At 38.5% G+C, this 14,604-nt stretch overlaps 1 protein-coding gene across 1 annotated transcript in view; it reads right to left on the bottom strand.

Moving 5' to 3' along the window:
- SPTBN5 (spectrin beta, non-erythrocytic 5) overlaps nucleotides 1–14,604 on the bottom strand; it is a 124,243-nt gene that overhangs the window by 54,444 nt on the left and 55,195 nt on the right. Inside the window, 10 exon segments of the mRNA XM_077784151.2 lie at nucleotides 816–893; nucleotides 1,663–1,851; nucleotides 3,670–3,832; nucleotides 4,439–4,560; nucleotides 5,671–5,784; nucleotides 6,453–6,567; nucleotides 7,210–7,328; nucleotides 9,972–10,067; nucleotides 10,669–10,860; nucleotides 11,489–11,644. Coding sequence (XP_077640277.2) covers nucleotides 816–893; nucleotides 1,663–1,851; nucleotides 3,670–3,832; nucleotides 4,439–4,560; nucleotides 5,671–5,784; nucleotides 6,453–6,567; nucleotides 7,210–7,328; nucleotides 9,972–10,067; nucleotides 10,669–10,860; nucleotides 11,489–11,644 — 1,344 coding nt within the window.

Here is a 14,604-nt window from a genome sequence, read left to right on the forward strand (position 1 = left end):
TCTAAAGGAAGCAATAAGCTCACATCAAACGGATCAGAAAAAAACCCACTAAACTTCTGGGTGCTTACATGAGTCATTGGATGGGAAATTACTCACAGAGCATTTTCTACACATTTCTGAGCTAAATATGATTGGATGAGTCCTTCTAAGTCTTATATGCTGCAATGAAGGGACTGCAAATGGACCAAACTCTGAGATGTTTTTGTAGCCCCTGCAGAGACAACTAATTTAGTAGCACTACATATACAAGGTGTAGGGTGAGCTAAGTGTCAGAATGTATATTCAGCATCCTGAACAGCTTCTGCAGCTCATGCATCACTCTGCAGTTTCACCTATTTCAGTGTTACTGATATCTGTGGTAGGTAATTTAAAGCTACACTGGGTATGCCAGCAGTGACAGCAGTGATGACTTGTACATTGCTGGCAAATGTGTTTGGTTCTGATAAAACAAGCCAGGCTGAACAGGCCATTGAGCAACCTGGGCTGGTGGGACGTGTCCCCACCCATAGCAGGGAGTTGGAAATGGGTGGTCTTTCAGGTCCCTTCCAACCCAAACAATACCAGAGTTCATGTTTCTATACAGTCTCATTTTCCTGCTCCACTCAGAGCAGTTGGATTGTTCCATTACTCCTATGGCTGAGATTCCCACTCTGTGTAAAGTACCAAGGAAAGAAATCTGATCCTAAAGCACCAACAGGGCAGAGCAGTAACTTCAGGAGGAGAAAGAGCACAGGAAGATTCAGAGCATGTCATTGTACAGTCCCCCCTTCTCCAGACCAATTGCAGAGAAAATTGTAATTTCTCAGAGCACATACCCCTAAGTCCTCATTAGCTAGGAAGGCCTCTTTGCTGCTGAGCCAGCTCTCAATCTGTTCCACATAGCCATAGAATTTCTGTGTAGGGAAAAAATCCAACAGTCACAAACAGGACAATATGCTGAAATGCTGTAAAGCAGAAGCTAACCTGAACTTCAGCAGAGTACATTGAAAAAAAACCAAACTTTCATGTTTATTTCAAAAATTAACATAATACATGAAAAAGCACTGAAACTGCCCATACCATAAGATTTAAGTTCTCATATATGTGATGATTTTAGATGGGGCTAGTAGCCCAGCTCTTATTTAAAGTATTTTACATTCTTCATTGTAGAATCTCTGTTTGAGCAGAAATGTTTAAAGTGAGTTGACTGTTACAGGGAAGTATTTCTAGAAAACTGCAGCCAAAATAGTTATTTTATTAGGAAAAAAAGCCAGGAAAAGATACACTATTCCATCCATGCTAAATTTTTCTTCAGTTTTTAAAAAAATACTTGTCTGGCTCCATGCCTTTTTGGGCAGGTTATAGAATTTGGAAGAATAGTGATGTTGTGTTATAAGTATGTGTCTTTTTCCAGATGTATGAGAGTTTGACAAAGTTTTACAGTCTTCGAAAAACATATTAGCACCTATTCCACAGAAATTTCTATGATTTGTAGAGGTAAAATTTCACAAAGTCCTGTCACCATTGTGCTTGGCCCTCAGCATGCCTTCCAGAAACCAGTGAAATATAGATGAAACAATGGATATTATTATCTTTCATTCTACCATCTCATAAATTTGCTATTTACATCAAGAAAAACTGTCAGTGGCATGTGCATTCTCTCTTAAATGTCATTTTACTCACCTGTAAATCTTGTGCCTGAAACAATTTTATATATTGCTCTTTCCATGCTTGGATCAGTTCAGACCAGGCTTGCTGTAGTCTGGAGAGGGACTGGCGAATCTCAGGGGTTGCATAGTGACCAGAATTGCCAAGTTCTTTACCATAGTCACTGAGAGCATTGAATCTTTCCACTCGGGCTTCAATCTCCTCCTAAAATACATTGCTAAGGTTGATGTCAAGGGTTTATGAAAAGCCAGTTATTCAGAATACAAGCCTTAAGGGGAAGAGTTTGGGCTATAACTTTCCAGCACTAATATTTGCATGGAAAATCATTCATCTTTGAGCTATGTTACTGGAAGGGCATGGACTTGCCTAAGAGAGAGTAAATGTAAATAATAGATTACTTTATTGGTCCAGGAACAACTGTTTTCCTACAATGAAAATTGAGATTTAGTTAGAAACACATTAGAAAATGCTGAGATATAAATGAACACAATTTCAAACATCTATAACATCATCCCCCAGTCCTCCTGCATAAAAGTGTTGCTTTTAAGAAACAGTGCCTAGAATTTTTCCTCTTCCAGCAAAGAAGTGTGCTTCAGATTTTTATGTTAAAGGCATGGTTTTATTTCATTTTGTGTTGTTAAAATGAAACACATTTAACTTTTGCATCTGGTCTGAGGAATGAATTATACCCCTATACTCAATCCTTAAGGTGAAAGCATAAACAGCAATTATGATCCCTGCAAATTGAATGTAGAATTTCTAATGTAAGCAATTTGAAAATGAAAATAACTATGGAATGAAATAATACCACGTATTAACTCATAAACTACCTTAAACACAATGGTATGTTCTATTTAATTTCTGAAATTAGAGCTGCTGCTTTTAGAGATTTTTAGGGTGGTGGTGTTGCCCATTCATAGATAACACATCTATAAAATTGTAATTCAAATATTTTTGAAATTCACACAGTTCAACTCCAATCTCTCCTAAGGACTTTGGTTTGAGCCACTAACCAGAATGAAAAAAACCCTCCTTTTTGCCTTGTCTATAATTTTAGTTTATTCAGCATAAGAACATAGTGCCTGAATTCCTCCTTTTCTCTGCAACTGTCTCCTTAGAGCCATCTGGGCTTCTTGACCAGCAGATATTAAAGACTTAGATCTTGCCACCATTTAAATTTGGAGCACACTACATCAGTGGTTTGTGATATTTCTAATATGACAAAGAATTATTAACAAAAACATTGTTAAGTGATATGAGAAAGCATTGTTAAAATGGATGACTCTAAAAAAGAAGGGGATTTCAGGTGCTTCACATTAAATTCAGGTTTATGAAATTAATCAGAATCTACAAACTGTTTGTGTAAGGGGACCCACAAAGTACTGGGTATCAGTATTTCTAAAAATCCTGTTCACAGAATAATTAAAGAAACTGCAAAGAGAAGTAGCACAACAGGTGAAAGATAGCTATGATCCTTGGGAAAAAGTAAAATATTGGCTTTTTTCCTAATGTGAATTAAAATCTCACTCCTTTCAGAAAAGAAACCAAAAGTATTAACCAAATTAGCCACCAAAACATTAGCAAGGTAATTATTACTGGGATATGAAGTGTTTCAGAACTGAATGTGTAGCACCATTCATTGATAATTTGCTTTGCTGTGTGAAACAAACTGCTGATTTTATTTTCTTCTCACATAATTTAAGTTCTCATGACAAAATCTAGCTCGAAGCAAGGATTAACTGGCATTAACTTCTTTAGCAATATGAACAAAGAGATGAGCAGTGAGCATGATGTGAGACTGAACCTATTTTTCACTATCAGGCTTGAACAGCAGTAGAGGTGAGAGCTCTTTGAAAGACACAAGGTGCCAAACAGCCCATGGGACAGTTTTGTCAGTATGTAGGTGATTTCTCTCCCCAGCCTGGTACTGAAAACAGTTTTTTACCATGTTATTGATAGAGGTATGCTGTGCACACAGAAAGATTCCCAGTATGTGCAACTGGAGCCACGGAAGGTACTTGCCTTTCTCTCCTGATGCTCCTCTATCATGCTTTCGGCTTCATTGGCGCTTTTAGGCAGCGCCCCTGCTTCCATTAAAGCTCTGGTGTTTTGGGCCCAGTCTAGTATCTCCTTCATCTCCAAGTTAAATTTCTGCAACTGGTACGAGGCTTCCAGCTTCTCCTTCCTGCCACACAAGGTGCAGGTCAGCATCATCTGACATGGAATGATCTAGTTACCTCTCCCTCCCCATTTGCAGAGGAAAGTATCTTAACAGAAGCCAAATGAAATGAATTCAAGCTTTCCCTTATGTTAACCAAAACCACAGGAGATGCACACTGCCTTGGAGACAACATAATTACTAATATTTCAACATCAGTTCATTAGCACAAGAAAGGTAAAAAAGCCTTCATATCTGTTGCTTGCAGCAATTATTACAGATCAGGATTAAGCATTTCTTGTTTTGGAAAGATTTGAGAAAAAAAATCTTCAAGAACCATCCAAAAAGAAGTCTTTCACAAGGGCTTTATGATAGTTTACTTTGATAGTCTGGAGGCATTTTAATAGCATTATTTAATGGGATAAACCAAAAAACCATTGTATTAGTTTTCCCAAAGTCACACCAGTGGAACTTCTTGTGTATCAAGTCACACTTTTTCCAATGCAGGTGTCATAGCTGCCTATGTTAAATCTGTGAAAAACCCTTAAGAAACTTTAAAAGACCTCTGGCAAGTAGAGTTTGGGAGCAGCTTTGCTCCTTCTGAGAGATACTCAAACAACTCTAAGTCTTCACCTTTGTTTGGCCTGTCCCTGGAGTCGTAGCCAGTTGTTTTTCATCTCCTGTTGCTTCACAGTCAGTTTGTCATTTATGGATGGATTCCTTGTGGAGAGGCGGAAAGATTCCAGTTCCAGTGGCTGGGAAGAGATTTATAGTGGGGTAAATTTATGCCAAATACTTATATTCATTCCTAAGTTTGCCTTTCAGGAAAAATAGGTCATTTTAAGACCCCAACTCTCAAAGGCAGGTAATTAAATTATAGTAACAAAGTATGCAAAGGGATATGTATTATGCAAAAAACTAATAGACATGCATTTGTGAACAAACATCCACATCCATGCATTGCTTTGCATGCACAAAAGCTAACTGACAATTTAGAAAACATTTTTGCAGAATATGGACAAATAGATAAGAAAATGAACTGCTAATTCTAATTTCTACTAGCAGTCTGATGAACACTCATCAACTCAGGTTTAAAGTTGAAAACTTAGTTGCAAAACTCCATCAAGTTGTTGAAAATGAAGAATTTTAATTATGCAGAACAGAAAATATGCCAGGCTGGTTTTAATCCTTAAAAAAAGTAAAGTTATTATACTATTGTAAAGAAAAAGTTTTTCATATTTTCTATATGAAAGGGCTAATGGTGAAAAAATGTGAGAGATTGTCATTGGATTTCTACTACTGTTCAACAGGATATATATTTTTTAGTAAAAATATACAAATATAAATGAGCTTAGACCCATATTTAATGCTCAGTTTAATTTAGTCCTAGGTGATGCAAACTGACCAGTTTTTACAGAAGCCAGAGTGGATCAGGCAGGCAATTATAACCTAGAATTTCTGTGTTTGATGTCTGTGTCAGGAAACTACATGCAGTATGGGGTTTGTATTTAAGTTCTGAAGAGAAATTAAAATTGTGATTTTGGTTCAGCTGAGTACATGAACTGGAGGAAGATGGAGTCCATGCTTTCCAAAATGTATAGGACAGTCTGATCTGGCTTGTAGGTGAGGGCCAGAGACCCAGATGTTAAAAAGGGACTTTTCTTCTTAGATTTTTTGCATCAGGAAGAATAATATTTGATAAGATTAAGCAGCACAACATTTTCATGAGAAGCAATTTATGCTGCACTTGCATTGCTGAAAATTCCTGCAAATCAATCTGAAGAGTAACAATGATTTTTGCACCATATTTTCAAGAAGAAAAAGTGAAATTTTTTCAATATCCTTTGTACTTCCCTACTTTTTACCTCCATTTTGGACTTAATAACGCTGATTTCTCTCTCCATTTCTTCATGTCTTCGAATCAGGTTTTCCACACTTTCCACATCTTTTCCATAATCCAGTGCTTGTATCAATACACTCTGGAGAGGGCAATGGGATGTGGAAATGGTGAAGATAACACCAAGCAAAAGGATATGTATCTTTATTTAAAAAAGCCTCCTCCTTCACCTCTTTGCATTGCCACCTAAATGTTTTGTCTTTTTAAATATCAAAAGAGCACATTGTCTGCTCTCTTTACAGAGATGAAACAAGAATCCACATCTCTTTGAACACTCATAATCCTGCTTAAGGTGCCTCTGGCCATAAACAAAGACAGGCATGCCTCCTTACATTTCTCAATGTTTCTTTTCTGTTTTTTTATTTTTTTTCCATATACCAAACAGAAAAAACTATTTCCCAATAAATTGTTGCACAGAAATTCAGGTGTGTTATGAAAATAAAAAAATAAAATGTATCCTTGGGATCCTAAGAAATTAAATCCCATAAAATGAAGAAATACATTTTAGAAGTTGTTATGAAAATATCAAGCCAAAAGTCTTGTAACCTTAAGTAGTGCCACTTCTCTACTGACTTATAATGAAATAAATATAATTACTTACATTGATTAAATAATTGGTTTTTATATAACCTTTTTTTCTGTTAATATGAAAATTATAATTCAGGATCAGCATTTTACCCTCTATTTTCTGGATGAATAAGATTGATAGAGCATTTTTCCATTTCACTTAATCAAAATTGGAAACCTTACCTTCTCAGTAATTCTTTCTGTGATATCATCTATTTCTCTGATTAAGGCATGAATCTCTAGGGCTCCCTCTAACTTCTTCCTGTATGCATTTAGGTTACCATGAAAACTGTTCCACCTTTAATTGGAAATAATATTTTAGAGATGCATTTCAGAGGTAAGGATTTCCACAACTGAGTTTCATGATGCTCATATTTAAACAAAACCAAAAGTTTTTCTTAACTACCTCATATATTGATCTCCCAATTCTCATCACAGGGATAAAGCATTAGCCTGAGAAGACTATCTGGTTGTAGTTATTCCATGTCTCCAGGATGGCATGGGGTTTAAAAGCTAAAAAGTACTGATCCAGTTTCCCTAAATGCTCAGTAATCTCACAATCAATATTGTCATGCTTTTGTTTCTTAGACAGTGGGCTGTGGAGAAGCAAAAGCACAAGGCAATTCACCAGGACAACTGTGTGAATCGATGGAAGTGCCTAAGCTTCATGCATCTTGTGTGCCAAGTGATGTGAAACAGTATTTGACTCCAAGGCTAGAAACATGACTTTGGCACTTCTGGATTAAAAATCCTTCTAAGCTACTCCCTCTTCTACTCCCGCTCTGGGAGTATTGAAAGACAGCTCCAGTGTCTGATATTTGGTAGTTGTGATATTAAAGAAGAAAACAAATGTTCCAATTCCTCCATTTATCTCAGAAGAAAACACCTAATTTTCCCTTCTTGTTTTTGCTTTACATGGAACATTTGAAAGCATACTCACTTCTCATTGAGCTGCTTTCGGCGCTCATAGATCGTCTTTGTTTCTTCCTTGTTCTGTCTCTCCAGTTTCATGGCCAGGGCATTGATAGTCCTGATGTGAGCATCATCCACTGTTGACTCCTGTAAAGTGAGAAAGGAAACAAAGGTCCTTGTTCAAATTGCTTGTGACCCAGCTTTGCACTGAGATGTGAAAATCAACACAAGCAGCAACAAGAAAGGGTTTTACTCCACTAACATTTCAGACACACAGAGTTTGCTCTACTACAAGCACTGGTGTTACCATGTGCCTGATTATTAGACAGTAAAGGCAAGAAAGAACATTAATGGCTCTAGATGCAACAATGATCTTGGTTTAGGTGATGGCCCTCAGACCCTCAGACATTCATTTCTAAGGCAGATATTCCAGCAGGGGTTCATTTGGTGAAGAAAGACAGATGCAGTTGCTGGTTACACAGTGGAACAGCTGATATGTGGCAGATTGTCCCTCTGTCAGACAGGTAGTGACTCAAGGGCTCCTGGGCCTACTGACTGTTTTACCTAGGTGAGCTCCTGTCCCAGAGTGCCTTCTGTACTGTAGACAATAAGCTCAAAATCCATACAGCCTTGAGAATCCCAGACAACCTGTGCCACTGTATTTTCTTCTAAGGCTAAGTCTTCTAGGAGACTTGCTTCCCATGCATGTACCATAGAATGGGTAATATTTGCACATTGCCCATATAATCTAGAGTACAGTGGGATAATTTTTATATTGGAGTACTACAGATGGCTGAACACTGCTCCAAGATACAAAAACATTTATTTTTCTAGGACAAATAAATCACAAGTTTAGCAGGGAGACAATCACTGGTATAGAGAAGCACAGCTGCAAGATGCACTTTAAAGTATTCACTGCATTGTGTGTTTTGTTTATGCTGCATCCATACCAATGTGCATGATTCCACATGTACTTTCCTACTATGCACAGCCATAAAGTAAACTAGAGAAACCAGCAGACAGTCAGATAGTCTTCAGAAACCCTGCAGCCTCCTGTAATAACAGCACAATGAATCGAAAGTCTGGCAGCCATCAATGCAGGATGATTATTCCCTACCCTGATATCAGATTTTTCTAGTGGGAAAACCCAGCATGGATGGATGCACACACTGTGCCAGAAGCAGCCTCCTTCTCTTTGTATCACCCTAGGAAGCACTGCATAACTGAGCATCAGCTATCAGGGCATAACTGCATAATTCTCCCAGCTTTTTATCTGCAGGAGTCATGTTCAGAGTGTTACGGGAGCAGTGGCTACAAGCTGATACTATCTAACCAAGAGTTTCAAGAGCGGCACATAAAATCTACCTCAGTTTACGGAAAAACTTTCCTATTCAGAGGCTTATGCTGGCTGGAACACTGGGTTGTTTCTGCCCTATTAATCATCCTTTTTATGGCTGGTACGAGCTGTAGGAGAGCCCTTGCTCAATTCCCTTAGCTCATAGTCAGCTGGTCAATAAAATGAATGTCTCTTCAATTTACTAATTCCCTGGTGCTGAAGCCAAATAATTAGGCTCTCTGTCCAAATCCAGTGTGAATGCACTGGCACGAAATTCTGCTGGGCTCTGGAATAGGGAGCTCAGGGGTTTCTCCCTGGTGTCAGGCATATCTACACTACTACTTTGCATAGAAGAGGATTGTCTCCTTCTGCTACTAGGCAACAAAAGTAGAAGACAGGAGCTGCCATAACAAGAATCAGCAAAAAGATAACAGGCAAACAAAGGATGAAGAATATTAGGAGACTACATTAAATATCACTCACAAATTCATTACACATCTCTTTCCAGACGTCTCCCTCAATTTCCAGACTAGCAAATCAGCACAGTAATCTTTCCTGTGTGACACACACACCTCAGCCTTCATCTGCAGGAGTTCACACAGACAGAGAGAGCAAGAGGTTGTTGCAAATGCATCCCCTCAATATATGGCATTGCAGCTCTCGTGGTGGGAGCTGAACACACGACAGGGGGGCCCTGGCGCCCCAGGTTTGGTGCCTAAGTTGGCACACCTCACTGGGGCAGGAGAGGCACTGGCCTGACTCGGCACCATGAAAGAGGGACAGAGAGCTCAGCATGGAGAGGTGAAGAGTGCAGCGGTCTTGTCACATGGCTGTTATCCAAAGTGTAAACCATTGCTCTGTTTTACTGAATGTCTGGTTATTAATGTTATGATTCATGAGTAACCACATGTGCTGTATAAACAGAGGCCCCCAGATTTACGTCCTTAATTTGAATGAAGGAGTATGAAAATGAGACCATTACTCAGAAGGAGAAAAATTGAGAAATAAAGGATAGAAACAGAGAAAACAGTATTCTTTTTTTACAGGCTTGTTCATGGAAGGTCTAGATCAGTTCTCTGATTCAAATAAGCATGGCTGAAACAACAATTTTTAAACTACTCTTGGGTGGACATAATTGTGACTTTGCAGACTGCATGAACCAAGCAAAATCTGCTCAAATTCAGGCTCACACAGCAAGTTTTCCAGGCATTTAATGCAGTCTGAAATGTTATGCTGTGTCATGACTGCCTGACAGCTCTGCCTAGACATCTTCAAAGCAGAAGGCATAAAAAGAGAAAATTCTGTCTTTTTAAGTGACTTTTGAGGTAGAGATACTTCCTATCACTTTGGTCTTACACCTCCTCAGAGCACTGGAATTGTATTTGCTAACTGGACTGAAAAGTTACCTGCTGCTTGCAGCCTTGCAAGACATGAGCATGAAAAGCACCTCTTACCCCTGATGTTGCTCCACGGAACTCATTCAGCTTTTTCTTGAGCTGCAGGCAGTGTTCATAATCATTTCCCACATCACCTACATTAATCATGACCTCCTGGGGAAATAAGCAGTGAACAAATATTTAGGTGAAGACTACAAGAACACAGCAATTCCCAATGCTTATCCTGATGCAATAAGTTCTGTGATATGTCTATAAATCACCGACCTATGGCTTCTGAAATAGTCTCTTCTGATCTTTAGATAATTATGAGACTTGGTCCCAATTCCCTTTTCCATTTATTACTGGCTATGGAAACAACCTCTGAATGAAAGTGATTCTTCATTCCTACAAAGAGAAACTTTCAGATTTGATATACAATTAGAGTGAAGGCCAGCTGCCAAACGCTTCAAGTCTCTTCCATTCTAATCTGCTTTCATTTCTCTGTCCCAGTAGATACGCATGAGATGGCCCCAAATAATCGCAAACTCTTCATGTTTACATGAGAAAATGTGCTAATACTGTCCAATTGACTCTGGTATGGACAGACTCTATAGAATTTGTTCAGTCATTAACATATTTTGTAGAATATGTCATGATTCTTACAGAAAAAAATCACTAGGTGAATATCCTGGAAGATGACACATTTATGAGAATGTCATTGCTATATAGCAAGTCTTTAGTGAGCTGCTCAGGTTAAATGGTAAAATCCACTTGCCTTCTCCCTGATCCAGGCTTCCACTTGGTCCACCTTCTGGAGAAATTCTAGGAAGTCCCGACTGTCCTCCAGCATCTTCCCACGAGCAGCAACAGCTCTCTTCAACTTCTCCCAGTGCTCCTGAAGCATGCGGACTTGGCGACGGATCTCTCCTGATTTTGGGTGGCCTTTTGATATCAGGGCTTCTCCTTTCTTCGCATTCAGAAAAATAAATTAGAAATAAAAGTTGTGACGAATTTTTAAAGGGATTACCATCTTGCATGACCTTTCTAGAAGGAGTCTTTCACCTTCCTAACCTGGATTGAACAATAGATTACTACTATAAATTCTTATCACCCAAATGATAAAGCCAGCTGGAAGGCTCTTACAGTCCTCTGGAGGGACTCTAGAATTACAGAAAACTGGGATTTAAATATTTCCCTGCCAAGAAAGATATTAATGGAATGGGAACACCAAGTATTACAGATAACTGTGCCCTTTAGCTATATGATTCACCCAGTTCCAGCAAGAATATTCACAAATTTGGCATGAAATCCTATTTGCCTTTTGTAGGAATAACCATGTCAGGCAAGGAAGAAGTCAATGTATATTTTCCTATCTATGCTGTAAGGAAAGATGGAAGCTCCCTGAATGGAACCAATATCTCCCTGTTGTAAACTAAGTGCTACATTTCCATGGCAGAGCAACTGGGTTCTTATCACACCAGTAGGATAATTGATGCAGAAGTGATGACCAAGCTACTCTTCCTTCACATATCATCAATCTGTCTTTGGATGAGCAGTAATTATTTGTAAAAACAGTAACAGAGTGAGAGAGTTACCTTATTAACAGCTATAATGATTTCTTCATTTGCTAGAATCTCTGCCTCAAAGACCTGATGCTTCTGCAGCAACTTCATCTTGTCCTGCAGATTGCTGGGGTCTTGTATGGAAGGATCCTCCAGTTTCTGCATGCGCTCACTGATCCAATCTTCTGCCTGCAGCAGTGAGAGGCACCTGAGTTAGCACAACAACTACCTCCTCCCAGGATAGGTCTCTATTCTGTCCAAGCGTCTGTACCTGGGCTGGATAGATTGAGTGGGACCTGACAGCTGAGGTGGATCTCCAGTTTCTGAACTCATTCTACTTTGTTAAAAGCAGGTAGGAATGAAACTAATTTTTATCTGACCACAGGAGTAACAAAAAATTCCTTGAGTACCTCAGATTTTGTCAAAAGCCATTAACAGATTATACAGTCTTCTAGATTATGTAGAGAGAATCTTTGAGCCTTAACATGGTATATATTTAAAATGAGATTATGACAACTGATTCTGGGGACTGATTTAGGGCTCTGAGTTTCGTCTGGTATCTCTGCCATTGACGTACTTGCAAAGCTGGTAAACATTCTTTGGAATTCAGTGCCTCACCTATAAAACAGCACTAACATTTCCTCATGTCAGTGGTGTGGTGAGACCTAAATGGAAAATGCAATGCAAATAAAGATTTTCAGACAGGGCCCAAGCATTAGTCAAATTATTTGAAAGGAAATACAACTGTATTTGCTTTTATACTTAATAAAATTCAAAATGGTCTTGTCAGGAATATCAGATTCAGAAAAGCAGGTGATTTATGGGAGCTAACAAAGCAAAAGTTATGATTTTCTCTTAGGAAATTATTTTTAAGGGAATTTTAAAGTGTGCAGAATAAAACGAAGAATAGGATAACACAGTTTCCACAATTTTCTTGAAGTTCTGCTGAACTTTAGCCCTTAGCATTGAAGGAAATATTTTCTGTCCATCAAAACACCAGGAACTGAACACTTGACATAATGTTGTAACTGATCCTGTTTTCCTCAGAGTGCTGAAGTAATGTAATGTTTTGACAACACAAGAGCTGCAAATTGAAGGGCACCTTTATTAGTTTCAAAATATCTTGGCTGTCCTGGTGGAACTGTGCACTATATGCACACAAGACTTGTCAGCTGGAGGATTTTTTCTGTTAACTAATGATTTGAAATGTTGTTTCAGCTGCTGAGATTCCATAAACAATAACAGAAATAGCTTTCACTAGCATCATGCTCTCCCAAAATTGTTTCCCTCCAAAGCCCAGTTAGAGACTCAAACAGACCATGTCAAACTTGCCCAGGGCTACACATTGACAGGTACTTCTTGCATTTCCAACACCCTCCTCAATGGCCTTCTCCCATTCCCAGCCACACCCTCGTGCTTCAGTGTCACTTCAGCGACTCTTCGTTTGAATGGAGGCTCATCCATGCAATTGGAATGAAAAACAAACCAACCCCCAGGATAAAGTAACTTTAAAGTAGATTTCTCACCTACTTTTTAATTAGAAGCAGTGGCTTTAATGACAGATTGAACATCTACACTCTTAGTGCCTTTGTTTATTTAAGGCTTATTTAAGATGGCTCTAGAGAGTGAGGGTACCCTCTCCTGGCATCATGCCCACATTTGGATATGAAGCAAAGCTGATCTGTTTTCCCAAGACCTTTCTATGGAAAGATTTCATGGTTGTCTGCACAGCCATTTTCACTTCACTGAAGACAACAGAAAAGCTAGTGTTATGCTCAGTATGGGCACAGGACCAGACTTCTATGGGAGTCATAAAAAATGTGGGCACTACCAATTTAGAAACTTACTCTTTCAAAATATCAGTTACTGTAACCTCATGAGTACAAATTTCACTGATTTTTTAATGACAGAAGTATGTAAAGCATATAAAGGAATGTGTCTGATTCAGACATCTAGAGATAGCAACTAATTCTCTCTCATTCCCCTGAGATAAAGATGTAATTTTTTTTTATTCTTATGTACAGGGTGAAAAGAAATATTACTAATACCATGAGCAAGTTTTAAAGTTGGTGTTAAAACCCAGAGCCAACTTTAGAAGTCAAAACTTTTAACTTTATAATATTCCCTCTGCAATAACTTAAATACACATATTTCTAAGTAGCAACTTGCTCATTTGCCTTCTGGATTAGCACTGAGCTACAGACTCTTTGGCAGTATGGTGTAGTCTCTAAGTTCATCTCACTTCTTTGAGTGAGACAAAAGCACCAATTTCTACTGTAGAAGGGTGAGTTTTATTTTGTAAACTGCAGGTGATCTCTTGAGTTAATTATTGTGGTTTTTTGTACTAATGTGTGTAGTTCTCCATGTCATTACTTCTAGAGAGTAACTAGAAGAATTTTAATAATGACAGTGATCACTAATTTCTGCTGGCACAAAAAATTCTGCTTGATCAGTAGAAATTACTCAACATGTTTGGAGGACAGAGAGTTTTCAGCATAGTGGGACCTGAGCTATGGGTCTTGTTCCCTTAATAAGTAAGAATAAGCAATGACCTCATCGATTTCACAGCCAAACTCAAAACTCATCTCCAAATTTGACATTCCTGTGGGAACCATTCTCACATATGAACTTGTACACACCCAGAATATCATTAAAATGAAATTAAACATCCCATTCTATCCACCAAAGAGTAAGAACGGTATTACTGATTTGAGTAATATTTTTAAAGATTTTTGTTTTTTAATGCCTTGGTGACATTCAAATTCTACAGCAGTAGGCAATGATTCTAGGTTGGTGAGGTAAATGAGCACATAACCCAAGAACAAAAACTATCTAAAGAACTCCTGGCTGAATTTATGTGGAGAAAGTGGATGAGAACAGGGAAAAACAGATTCAAGAATGAAGGGGGACCACAGCCCAAGCACTGATTTAACAAGTACAGATTGATGGAAAGAAATGCATAAGTATTCCTACTTAATGGCTTGATTGTATCTCTAGAAGGGCATTGACAATTTCTCTACCAAGAGGATTTTGGGAAATTGCTCTTTTGGAATTATAACTCCTGAGCAATGCACCATCCAATCCCCTCTGCTAGTCTAAAAGGTGGACAGGCCATTACTGGTGGATTTTCATTACTTTTCTATCGTGAG

The sequence above is a fragment of the Lonchura striata genome, chromosome 5 (genome assembly GCF_050655825.1).
Source record: "Lonchura striata isolate lonStrDom1 chromosome 5, ASM5065582v1, whole genome shotgun sequence".
Classification (NCBI taxonomy): domain Eukaryota; kingdom Metazoa; phylum Chordata; class Aves; order Passeriformes; family Estrildidae; genus Lonchura; species Lonchura striata.